The sequence below is a fragment of the Eptatretus burgeri genome, chromosome 18, assembly GCF_056783735.1.
Source record: "Eptatretus burgeri isolate ZD-2024b chromosome 18, Ebu_testis_v1, whole genome shotgun sequence".
NCBI classification, from domain to species: Eukaryota; Metazoa; Chordata; class Myxini; order Myxiniformes; family Myxinidae; genus Eptatretus; species Eptatretus burgeri.
In genome coordinates, this window is record NC_140978.1 from 41,619,923 (window position 1) to 41,633,655 (window position 13,733).

At 42.5% G+C, this 13,733-nt stretch overlaps 1 protein-coding gene across 6 annotated transcripts in view; it reads right to left on the bottom strand.

Moving 5' to 3' along the window:
- Positions 1-13,733, bottom strand: part of LOC147008979 (glutamate receptor 2-like) — a 374,530-nt gene that overhangs the window by 195,459 nt on the left and 165,338 nt on the right. For all 6 annotated transcript variants that reach the window (XR_015053351.1, XR_015053352.1, XM_085864443.1 and 3 more), the window contains exon 3: positions 8,972-9,211. Coding sequence is in view for 4 of the 6 variants with exons in the window: in XM_085864443.1 (XP_085720569.1) it covers positions 8,972-9,211 (240 nt within the window). In the remaining 2 variants the exon portion in view is untranslated. The remainder of the gene's footprint in view (positions 1-8,971; positions 9,212-13,733) is intronic.

The following is a 13,733-nucleotide window of genomic DNA, read 5'->3' on the forward strand; positions in this document are numbered from 1 at the left end:
TCGTAAAATAAACCAATGTCACCCGCAGGGTGACCCGTATCTTGCCAAAAGGTGACCACGTGTGACTTCTTTAAGGTCACACTGAGGTGAACAGAGCTGCTATCCACCAGGAGCGACTCCTTGAGGAATATCTGCCTACGAGAGATTCCGATGAGAATCGTTCTACAGAGTAACCATGAAAAATATGCTTTTGCCTCATAACGTCACCAATGACGTCATAATGTCTCAAGCTTGACATATCTAGAAAGCACTCATCGAGGTGTTCAATTTGAGGTACTACACGATATGGTTCCTAAAACTTGAAAATTTGACCTTGGGGTCAAATATATTTGACCTCAGGCGCAACCATGAAGGTCAAGGCCAATCGCCACCAAAAATTAATCAGCTGAGCGCCAGACCATGAACTATATTCCCATGCAGTTTGAAGACGATCAGATCAAAATTACTCAAAAAATAAGGGTTTCGTCGACTCCCCTGATTTGCGACAAAGTGACCTTGACCTTTGACCTTGACCTTCAAAATTTTATGCGCTGAAAGGGACCTCTATAGGCCTCTGATATGCGAAGTTACAAAAATTTCCAATGACAACTGTGCTCTGCAGAGTGATTTATACGTGATTACAGACCAAAAAAAAAACAAAAAAAAACCATATGAAGGTCAAGGTCAATCGCTAACAAAAATTAATCAGCTGAGCGCCAGACCATGAACTATATTCCCATGAAGTCTGAAGACGATCCGGTCAAAATTACTCAAAAATAAGGGTTTTCGTCGACTCCCCTGATTTGCGCCAAAGTGACCTTGACCTTTGACCTTGACCTTCAAAATTTTGTGCACTGAAAGGGACCTCTATAGGCCTCTGATATGCGAAGTTACAAAAATTTCCGATGATAACTGTGCTCTGCAGAATTTTTTATCCGTGATTACAGACAAACCAAAAAAAAACAAAAAAAACATACAAGCTGACTTACATATCTTGCAAAAACTTCGTTTTGGCAAGATAATAATTTATTTCTTAATCAATTGGTGAATAGCATACTTAAACCACCAATGTTTCATCCGAATCTGTAGTTTTTTGAAAATTAAGTAATTCATCGAAAAATCAAATAATTAATAGATTAATCAATAAGTCAAACATACTCTTTATAGTCAAATCACTCGGTCACTGTCGTGTCCAAATATCAGCTTCCTTGCTCAAAAGGTGCCTGAGATATTGCCAGGATGAGAAATAAAATAAATAAGTAATTAATAAATCGATAATAATTAAGTAATTATCAATTGATTAATCAAAAAATAAAAAATACTGTTTTTGCCAAAGCACTTCTTCACCTTCTTCCCCAAATTTCAGCTTCCTTGCTCAAAGGATGGCTGAGATATCACCCGGACAAACAAGAAAGAAAGAAAACAAACGAAGTAAAAACTGAGTGCTCCCTTCCTTCGGCACCCGGCGATGACATCTTGCATCGCCTGGATATGGAATTGGGAAGGTGCGGTGTACAATGATCTGATAACGAGAATAACCGACATGCTTTTTAATACAAATATGCAAGTTAAAAATCCAATGTATCCTGAAGTTATTTTGTTTTATCCAACACGTGAAATTCCAAGTGGTGAAGTCAGAATAAAATATCCTAAAATTCAATGCAAATGTGGCTTTACATCTTGAACCACATTATTCCCTTAATCACACCCACCTACCAAACTCCTCCGCAAACCCTTGTCCCCCTCCCCCTCCCCTACTCTTCCAACAGCTTGCTCGTTCATCCCTGCTCTTTCTGTCTGATCCGATCTCATCACAGGCCTTGAGCACATTGTCATTTTGCTCTGCATCGTCGAGCTCCTTGTAATTCATTACCTTATGGTCATGCAAAGCGACTGTTCCTTGGACAAAAAAAAAACATCACTCTGGTCCTGATACTTTGTTGGATGTGTATTTCACTTTGAAAAATGGCATCTTATCTGATAATAATGGCACAAAGATATCAAGGTTAACTGTGGCATCGTGTCACCTCCACATTTATTACATCGCTCATATCAACTCAAAAGTATTGAGAAAATTGAGGTAATAACAAAAAAAAAAAAATGGTAAAACACATGCAACACGCATGCCTCACGGCATGCACAACATGCAAGCAACATCACAAAACACACAGCATGCAGGCAACACACAACACACAGCACATATGCAACATGCACAAAATGGATGCAAAATGCACGGCATACATACAGCACACCATGCATGCAGCACATAACATGCATGCAACACTTATGCAATATGAACACCACGGATGCAAAACACACAAAACACAAGCAACATGCACAACATTCACGTGACACAACGCAACAAACACAACATGCATACCACATGACTTCGTACACAACATATGCACAACATGAATGCAACACACATGCAACACGTATGCAATATAAACACCACGGATGCAAAACACACAAAACACAAGCAACATGCACAACGTTGCACATGACACAATGCAACAAACACAACATGCATACCACATGACTTCGTACACAACATATGCACAACATGTATGCAACACACAAGCAACATAAACTACATGCACGTGACACATATGCAACAAACACAACATGCATACCACATGACTTTGTACACAACATATGCACAACATGCACGCAACACACATGCAACACGTATGCAATATGAACACCACGGACACAAAACACAAGCAACATGCACAACATGCACAAAATGCACACAACACATACGCAACAAACATAACATACATACTACATGGACACAGACATTGAATGCACAACACACATGGAACACATGACATGCATGCAACATGGAGGAAACACAACATGCAAACAGCACACCCACACACACAACATGTGCAACATGCACAAAACACAAGCAACACAATAAAAGATGATGAAAGGTAAATGTTAGCTCCATTAAAAATAGTTAAGATAGAAGGTCAGCATGTTTGATAAAAAGAGAGTATGAACCTACCGGCAGCCATCCTCACAGTGGCTGATCAGAAAGCTGTCATCGCATGACAAATGTTTACGCCCGTTGGTCGTTTGTGGTGTACCACGGCTACCAAGCAAGAACCGCTACCAAGCAGTCCTCATGTATTATCAGTTTGATGGATTCGGTACAACTGCTGCAGATGTGCCGAGAATAACAACTTTGATTTTTGCCCAAGGTAGCTCCATTTGAAGAGTGGGCACTTTAACAAAAGGCACTTCATTACAAAAGGCACTCAGTTTCAGGATATCTCTCCATTCACTTGGTAATTTGGGACATGCTACTCTCTTGAAATACAGAAAGCATGCTTCATTAATGGCACCATGGATTTCAGGACAAACGTATGGGATTGAGCAGACGATGCAGAGAAAGATTTTAAAGAACGTGGATTGCCTGGAATGAGCCATGGCAAAGTGAAATGGCCGGTAGGTGGGATAGAATGAGACAGAGACAGATTAGGGCTTTCTGAGAGCTGGCAGCTGGAAAGTGAATTCACAAGCAATATTGTCAGCACCAAAAGAGGAATTTCATGGCTTTGCATTAAGATAGATTCACAACCAGAATGGCATATGAATGTTGAGAGTTTTGAGTGTAATCCAGCAGTGTTGAAGGATTTTTGGAGATGGAAAAGCCAAGGTGGAGATGGAAAAGCTAACAGCCAGGAGGGATTGCAATGTCAAGAGGAAGAAACGAGGACATGTCTGCCATCATGCTGGGCATGTTTTGCAGTGAGGATTCAAATTTTTAATACATTAACGTGCTTTTGGAAATTCCTCTGCTAAGATAGAGCAGACTGCTCGAGCAACGCAACAGAGGAAATGCAATAGAGGAACAAAAGGATGTGTTCGGGAGAGACCGAATAGCCATTTGAAACCTGAATTCATGCAGTTTAAGGGGTTAAAAGGTGCATCTGCTTGGCATTTGAAGTTGATGAAATTAGGAACGAGATGCCAACAATTTAAGAAGAGAAAGTATGTGCAGCATACCATTGAGCAAGCAAGGAACGTGATTGAGAGCATTATGAGGTGAAGGCCAATTGCAGTAATTAAAGTGATCATGATGTAAATTACATTGTTCCCTCTGCAACTGAAGGTGGATGGAGGTTATGTTTTCACCACTGTCTGTTTTGTCTGTGAGCAGGATAATCCAAAAAGTTATGGACGGATTTTGACGAAATTTTGTGGACGGGTTGGGCGTGTGACAAAGACAAATTGTTTCAATTTTAGTGAAGATTGAGATGCGTATCCAGATACTATAATTTTTGTAAAAGTATATCGCAAAAAGTTGTGGATGGATTCAGACGAAACTTGGAAGACTGGTTGGGTGTGTGAAAAGGACAAATTGCTTCGATGTTTGTGAAGATCCGGATCTAGCTAGATCCGAGAAATTTTTTAAGTGATTCTTCACCATTGAGAGATTGGGTGAAAAACGACATCTGGCACAATATCTCACAAAAGTTGCGGATGGCTTACTACAAAATGTGGTGGATGAGTTGGGTAGGTGACAAGAACAAGACTATTAGATTTCGGTAAAAGGCCAGATGCAGATCCAGCCTATCAGTGGGACACAAAACAAACAATAAAAAGAGCAATCAGAGATTGCAGACCCTCGCCAGGACTTGTTTTGTGTGGTGTTTGTGTTGTTTTGTGGGGTGCATTTTGTGTGGTTTGTGTAATAGTGTGTTCCATAATTAATGAGACAGAATTAGAACTACCAATATAAAACTGCTGGTAGTGATGACCGGGTACGAAGATGCCCCGCTTCGATTGGACACCTGACCCTGACCAATAAGATATTTTATTATTATTCAATTGAATTTAGAATGGGATTAAAATAACTTCATTTCAAATCAAATTGAACACCAAATAGGTACACAGTCCTGCATCGGAGTCATCAGAAGGAACCTGAACAAGCAAAAAAGCAAACATGAAGTCATCAGTAGGAACCTGGATATAATTCACATTTCAGCTGCTTCTCCTCTACACGCAAGCCCATCCAGGCACAGCCAAATGAGCCTTATTCCAAAAATAAAATAAATCAAAATATATCAAAAAGAACCCAGATCAAAAAAAAATATATTGTTGTGGTTACCAAATTCGCAAACCACCATTCAGGTCCCTTAGGTGAGATATCTCGGTAAGTATATGTGTAGTTAGGCCCAAACACGTTGTCTAGTGGGAATACATGTCATTTATGCGTGCTGCGACTCTTCAGGATAGCCGTTTTTCTTTTACTATCTTTATTTTGGACCAACCGCCATGATTAGCACCACAAACCACAACATCAACCACCCACCGCGGCGCCGCTTCACGTCACACCTCGCAACCGTCGCATCGCCACCGTTCTTGCGCCGCTTGTGGGTACCGGTGTTGGACTCGTGCAGGGCGCGCGCCGAACAGCGTGTATAAAACCAAGGATTTTGTGCTCCAAAAACGGATCAAAAACGACACACGCCCACTTTTGTGCCGTCCAATCGGTGAGCGAGGGGCGATTTGGCCCCGCCTCCAGGGCGTTGGAGGGCGATCGCTATATGCACATTTATGGATCAAAATGCATTCACGCCCACTTTTTCTCGGGCCAATGGGGAGCGAGGTGAAAGGTCGAAGGCAGGGGGTCAAAGATGAGAGAGCGAAGCCACGGGGCTTATATAAGCGACCGCGTTCGTCAAGTCAAGAGAGTTAAGACTTCGCAGTCGGTGGAGTTGGGAAGAAGAAGCAAGAAGGAGTTGGTCGTCGTCGTGTGCGTTGGAGTCGGAGCGAAGGGGACGGAGCTGTGGAGAGGCGGCGAGGGCAGACGAGGGGGTGCTCGCGTCGTGCCGGGAGCTGCACACCAGGGAGGCCGACGGCGCGACCTGGTCGAGGTGGACACGCTCGTCGCGGGACTCGAGACAGAGTAGAAATCCTCCTTTCCCCCGAGCATCAGCAACCCCCTCCTGTTTCCCCCCGCGCTGAGATAGTGCGACCAAGGGGGCCCCTTTCCTACCCCCTACCAGACACTGCCCACGAGGCCCGCGGAGTTGAGGCACCATCGCCGCTCCGCGTCTCATCACCAGACGGGTAGGCCCGACCCGGTCTCGGCCTCAGGCCCGCCTCATCCTTGAGGGTTCTCTTTTCTTTTTCTTGGTTTTGGATATGTGTTGTCGGCGCCGTCTGTGAAGTAAAATTGTATAAGTGTTGCCGTGTGCTCGCGTAATCGGTATTAGATCTGCATTGTCGCATTTGCTTTTTGTGTAAAATTGCATTGTGTTTCTTTTCCTTCTATGTGCTTTTGGTGGAATTGAATATGTGTGCTTTCCGTTCATCGGAATAAATGTGCTTTGTGTTGAACTGTTTCCCGCTTCGCTTCGTCATTTCTTTCATTGAATCCTCATCTTGCTTCACGTAAAGGGTTGGTAGTGGGCTGAATACGCCCGATAATTAATCAAACCGTCGAGGTCGACGAATAACACCGCTCGGTTATCCCGATAGTACGGAACGGGTCGCTTAAGTGGCCCGTGTCCGAAGTCGACCTGCGGCGAGGTGCGATCGCCCGGTCTACCCTCCGTGTGGGTACTTAGGTAGGTCGAATTTGGCGAGCAACCCTATCCCACGCGGGGGCTGATTGGCTCGATCGCGGTGAGACCGAAAGGTCCACCCGTGACTGGTTCCCGGCGTTAGTCCGAGAGGGTCACGACTGGATTGTCCGTCCGGTGGGCGACGTGCCGCGATTCGAGTTACGTGGCCGTCAGCACGCCGGCGGGCGCGAATCCGTAACAATATATATATATATATATATATATATATATATATATATATATATATATATATATATATATATATATATATATATATATATATATATATATATATATATATATAGTGGCTGCCAGACCATGCATCCGATCAAGTTGAAATGTAAAACATGTATTCCCCGTCACTACTACTTGGTGGACACATCGATTGATGATGTAGATGTTGCATGTAGCCCATTTCCCACATAGATCATAATTGTGCACACATCGACTGATTAAGTGGTTCCAGAGAAAAAATTGTTTAATATTTTTCTTCAATCCAATCTGGCTGCCAAACCATGTGACCTTTCAAATATTTCTGAACAAACTTATACACCCCTGGTTCAGGGGACATTTGTGTGAAGTTTCCCCTCGATCTGTTGAGCATTTCTGGATATTTAAAAAAAAAAATAGGTTTTAGGGTAAATCCAATATAGCTGTCAAACCATGTGATCCATGACGTCATATGTGTGAAACTTTTGTTCCTCATGGATCGGCGGTCATACATGTAAAGTTTCATCTCGATCTGTTCAGCCACGTCAGAGAAGCAGATTTTTGAAGGTTAAAGAAAAAAAACCAATATGGCTGCCTAATCACGTGACCGATGATATCATCAAAATGTTTTTCTGTGAACCATTTTATCCCTACATAACCCTCAAAATTTTTAATACTCATCAGATGTAGCCTTCTACATATGCAATTATGATGTCACAATGAAGGCAACTATGACATCATATAAAATCACATTTATTCCTCATGAGTACTTGCTATGCGCTGAGTTTAACTTTTTTCCTTGGTGCGGTTTCAGAGTTACAGAGGTCCAAAGTTTTTTCCCGTTTTCCCAACATGGCTGCCACACCACATGACCTATGACATCGTAATTATCAAGAAAACATTCTACCTGAGTAGTCACTCATATTGTGAAAATTTATTCTCAATCCAACAAGTGCAGAGAAAAATACTAAAGTTCTGTGCGGACAAAAAAAAAAATACTAAAGTTCTTTGCAGACAAAAAAAACAAACAAACAAACAGACAGACAAATAAACAAATGAAAAATCACTCATGGAGTGACAATTTGGTGAAGCAGAATGGCACTCCGAAGAGAACATACCTCCGCAAGGCTGAACAGTTTAAATTTTGTATCCTACTGATAGGTTGGATCTGAATCTGGACCTTAACCAAAATCGAATTGACTTGTTCTTGTCACCTAACCAACTCTTCCACCTCATTGTGTCACAAGTCGCCCACAACTTTTAGGGATAACGTGCTACACATAGTTTTTGACCCCATCTCTCAACGGTGAAGAATCACTGAAAAAAATTATTGAATCCGGATCCGGATTCAGATCTTCACCGAAACTGAATCAATTAGTCCTTGTCACACCCCAACCTGTCCACCAAGTTTCATCCGAATCAGTCCTCAACTTTTTTTGACATATCGTGCTACATGTCGTTTTTAGCCCCATCTCTCAATGGTGAAGAATCACCTGAAAAATTATTGAATCTGGATCCAGATTCAGATCTTCACCAAAATCGAAACAGTCATTTGTGACACAACCAACCTGTCCACCAAGTTTCATCCCAATCCGTCCTCAACTTTTTTGAGATATCATGCAATATATCTTTTTAGCCCCATCTCAATGGTGAAGAATCGGTTAAAAATTAAATAATTCTTGTCTGCAGATCCGGATTCGGATGTTCACAAAAATTGAATCAATTCTTCCTCGTGGCACTCCAAATCTGTCCAGCAAGTTTTGTGTGAAACCATCCTTAACCTTTCGAGATATTGTGCTATATATCGTTTTTGGCCCAATCTCTCAACGGTGAAGAATCACTTGAGACATTCTGAGATCCGGATCTGTATTCGGATATTCACCAAAATGAAGCATTGCCATCCTTGGCCGGTCACGTACACACAATTGTTTTTTTTCAAAACTATTGCTTGAAAGCTGTGGGCAAAAATGGTGTGGCAAACAGACAGACAAACGCTACAGACCAACAGACTTGGCAACAAACAAACAAACAAATGGACCTGAATGCAAGAAATACCCCCTCCTTCTGCGAGGGTAACTATTCAGCATGGTGGACGTATACATTTTACCGAGTGCCATTCTAGTTGTCATTTATTCAATAAGTGGTGTGGATCATATTATTCCCAAAACCATCGGCATTGCATCGTCAGTCTACAACCTCACCTCTATCGGTGTCGTAGAGATAGACGAAACGCTTCCAGCTGTAATGATAAATGAGGTCGAGAAGAGGTTGAGTGATGGATGGTCGGAGTTGGATGACGAAAGGTGTGTGACCCTCGGCTGGGAAGCTCGGTGTGACAAAGGAGACGTGGAGAGCGCCGCAGAATGACGTGAGCGTGTTCACCGACTTCTTGTCATAGAAGCCGAAGATCGCGAAGACACCTCTAGCAAATTGTGAACAGACTGCAAGAAAATGGCAGAAGAATTACACTTGTGCAAACGGATTGAGAGCTCTGCTATCAATGTTATTAATAAGAATAGCAATAAATCACTGTTTCCTATAATCATTAATCAATACCACTCCAAAAATGATGATCATAAGGTAATTGTTACAATCGCTATTTCACGCTATTTCGTGTAAATCAAACAAGTCTCAAGAGCGCCGGATGCAAATAGAATGATACATTTTTTGATTCATGTCTCCACTTTGTGACGAAGGAGACGGGGAGTCGGTGGAGCACCACAGAATAGCGTGAGCATGTTCACCGACTTCTTGTCATAGAAGCCGAAGATCGTGACGACACCTCAAGCATTTTATTAATATTTGAGGGGGAGGGGGGAGGAGGGAGCACCATGACAAAATTTCTCAATTATTTCATTGACTGTGCTTCATTCCGAAGATAGTTGTAAAGTTGACTGAAATAAATTTAACCACTGAAATGGAAAACGTCCATGTTTGTCAGTAGTCATTATGGGACTGACAGGATGGCGTAGAGGTATGCACCCAGTAGAGGTATTTGAATCCGTGGTTATCTAGAGTAGAGTAGATATTTGAATTGAATCTACCTCTAGAGGTAGAGGTAGAGGTATTTGAATCCCAACCCAGCTTTAAACTGTCATCCTGGTGTTTCACAGGCTCCGTGATTCATCAATGTGTGTGCCGTCCCGCAGATGGACGTCAAACCGGGTATGCCGTCTGCCAGCATTCGTTGTTGGACGTTAAAGATCCCATGCTGTCCTTCACAAAGAGGAGGTGAGCTATCACCGGCACAATGGACAAGTTACAAATTTCTGCCATAACCAGCAGAGGGCACTGCATTAGCCGCACAGCCGTGCCCCGAGGCAATGATGCCACCCTGCAGCCTCATGCTGCATACAAATGAAGAAGTAGTTGTTATAATAGAGACGTGGTTATCCAACTGGAAGTGTTGATGATGTCGATGTTGCATGTAGCCCATGTTATGCAGACTGCTCTCACATGTGGCATGAGCACCGACAGTCATTCCTGCTTTGAAAGCAACTGCACTGGGAGACAATAAACCAGCCACGTATCTTAGCTGAGCCTCAATTTCTTCCCGCATGTACATACAAGTCATTGCAGACGAAGGGATAGTGAAAAAAAAACCACACGGTTTAAAATACTTGAACTGCTGCTGCACAATATCTGCTCAATGTAAAGTGAATACGTCGGACAGAACAAAACTTGAAACACGTAACGTTTGAGAGCATTGAAAATTACTGCCCCCGAGCTCAACACACAATTGTGTATTCCATATTCAAAGTCAAGGCCCCACAACTTGAACAGAACTGTGATCGAGTATCTAATTGAAAGCACCGGAGACAGTTATGGGATAGTTACAAAATCATAAAGAACCTCTGAGTTTAGCCCAACAGCGACCGAGTGGCGACATTTATTGCAAGCATCGAAAGCAAGGCACTGAATGTTTACAACTGCTTTTGCTGCAACCGGATGCCTATCGGAATAGGGACATGATGGCCGAGTCAATATAAGATCACTGCATTCAATAAACAAATGTGACTGGTGAGATACATGTGTTCAACTACACCAAATCAGCTGAATCATAAGACCGTCCATAGAGTCCTTGGTGTCAGTGCTCGGTAGTTTCCAAAATCTTCAAGACAAACGAGTGAAAGACAGAACAATGTGCGATGGAAGACAAAGGAAACAGAAAGAAGTTGCTTCAGGAGAGCGAAGGTCAACTTTGAAGGTTACAATTGACATCTGCAGCGCCGCCGAGACAACAGCTCGCCAAATGAAAACGTTCACAGGCCACGAGGAAATTTCATGCACCCAAAATGGAAATTCAAGGGGAAATTAATTTCCAGGAAGTTTGAAGGGTGAGACGTTAAAATTTGACTGCATGGTGATGGAAAGGACGCCCGTAACAGAGACGTGTGCTGCATATGGAGGGACCTGAAATTCCTGCAAGAAACCAAATCACTTCTCCAGCATGTGTAAGGTCTCAGAAGTCTTGAAATGAATGTCGAGAAAGATTCAAAGGAAGGAGGTAATCACACGCATGCATGGAGTGGTTCTGGCAGTGACTGGGGGGGGGGGGGGAATCATCATAAAATGAAAGGGCATGTTAATATTCTTAATATTTTGACCAAAGTTGGCAAGAAAATTCTGATAAATAACCGGATGCAAGGTCTGAAACCGACTCGTGCTCTGGGTTTCCCGTACCCTATGGGGTAAGAACTGGTTTGGTCGGCCATGTTGTGATGTAATAGGATGTTAGGGAGAGGGGTGGCACGGCGAACCATCAGGATGTTGATTCTGAATGGAAGTAGAAATAGTACAAAGTAACTGAACAGTGGATGTGTTGGTCAATGATTTGTTTTGACTCAGAAAATGAACAGGATGAGATTGAAGCCCGATAGCATCATCACCAACATTTGGATGGAGACGACAGCCAAAAATCATGATTGGTGCATGTTTGTAAAAAAAAAAAAATAATAATAATAATAAAAAACCTATACTATTCAAAAAAAAGATTAGTTTTTACTTTAATTCCCTTAAAATATAATAAAGTACATAACTTGGCTGAACAAGGGAATTTCTGCCAAAGTTAAACAGCTGGAATTGGAAATAAAGGGGAAATCTAATGAGCTGTAACCAATGGGTGGGGGTAAGCAGAGAGGGTTGCGAATGGAAAGGGTGGTGGAGGGTAAATTTTACAACACAGACTTTAAAAAAACGAAAAAAAAACGCTCAATGTGACATTGAGGACTAATTTTTGTAAACAAGTACATTTGGTTAAATGGTAATATCACCTTGATCATGCAGTACATACGATTTACCTACAGCTGTTCATGTAAAGTAAATTTACAACACGACTTTTCCTTCTTGGGTCGACCGATGGAGAATGTGAGGTCTCAAATTTAATGCTAAGAAGAGGAAGAGGAGTAAGAGGACGATCTCGAAGGAAGATTGGCGACCTCGCCAAGGTGGAGTCGAGGCTTGAGGGAAGATGGAAGAGGAGGCCGCTGCCAGGTGCACGTGGCTTGAGAGATGGCGTGCTGTTGACACTGGGTGCTACGACTCGTGTCTCACACGGGACGTGTGAGGAGGACTCCAAGGAAGACATTGGTTGTTAATTATATTGAGAACCACAAATGAAACAACGATACCCTTTGGTTTATATGAAACTCAAAAAGTTGTTGCACCCCATAAACACACTTCAATGTGAGCTCCGTTTGTCGTGGGCTGGACATCAAGGAGGTACACGTGTTCTTGCGATGTTCAGCACATTGACCTTTGGACGGTCACGTATGTGTTCAATGACCACATGGGGGTTTTCAGAGCTCCAGATCCTCACATTGTGCCGGCTGACCTTCCCTGATACACGAAAGCAAGCTTTGTCTGTGAACATGACCTTTTTCAGGTAATCTTCATCATCCTCAATGTGAATGAGCATTTCCAAGGCAAACAACTTGTGTTTCGGTCCGTTATTTGGTTTGAGTTTCTGCAGAATCTGCACTTTATAGGCATAAAGCTTCAGCCTTTCATGCAAAATCCTGTATATAAGTGGTGGTTGGATGCACATAAAATTGATTTTCTGTGACTTTGTTGAAATGATTCATGCACTTGTTCAACATCTGCTGCACTTGTGCTTGGTCGACCGATACTTCAGTATTTCTGTCAACTTCCAATCCCCTTAAACCTCATGTACCACTCTCTGATACTAGTCCACGATGGCAGATTCCTTCCATACTTTGTACGGAAATTACGCAAAACTTGCATGTCATAATTCCTCACGATGAACCATTCAACGCATTAAGCTTTCTCCTGTGGAGTCACCATTTTATTTTACATTAAACCACCAGACCTGAAAATTAACAAAACTTTATGAGTTTCTGTATCATATAAAACAAAGGGTATTGTTGTTTCATTTATGGTCCTAAATGTATTAACAACCAGATTTGTCCAGGTCTTTTTGGAACACCCTGTACATTGGAGCAACAGTTATGATGAAGAAGAACCTTACAGAGTCTAAAAACTATCCCTGGGAATATTAATACAAACTAACTGCAGTCGGAAGCTGTCCAGGGTTCTATAACGATCTTGAAAAGAGCCCTCCAAAACTTTGGTCCATTAATTGTGATGCCACCATCGCCCTCCCCCCCCCACCCACCCCCACTCGCCCCACTCTCACCAAAATGGAGGTGGATATTTTGAGATCTGGGAGGACTCTACTCCACCTCCTGAAACTCATCCATGTGTGGATATAACAGTTAACAATAACAACTTGCACGCACAAACATATGTATACGCATGCACACACTCATATTTACACACATATACGAGGGTAGATACTTTAAGACCTGGGACGATTCCGTTCCACCTTCTGAAACCCGCATATGGAGATAACAACCAACGACACCCACCCACACACACACTACCTTCGTTATCTGAAACATTTCCATCAGATGCCCTCACTTGTATAAAGTCCTGTCTCATTCA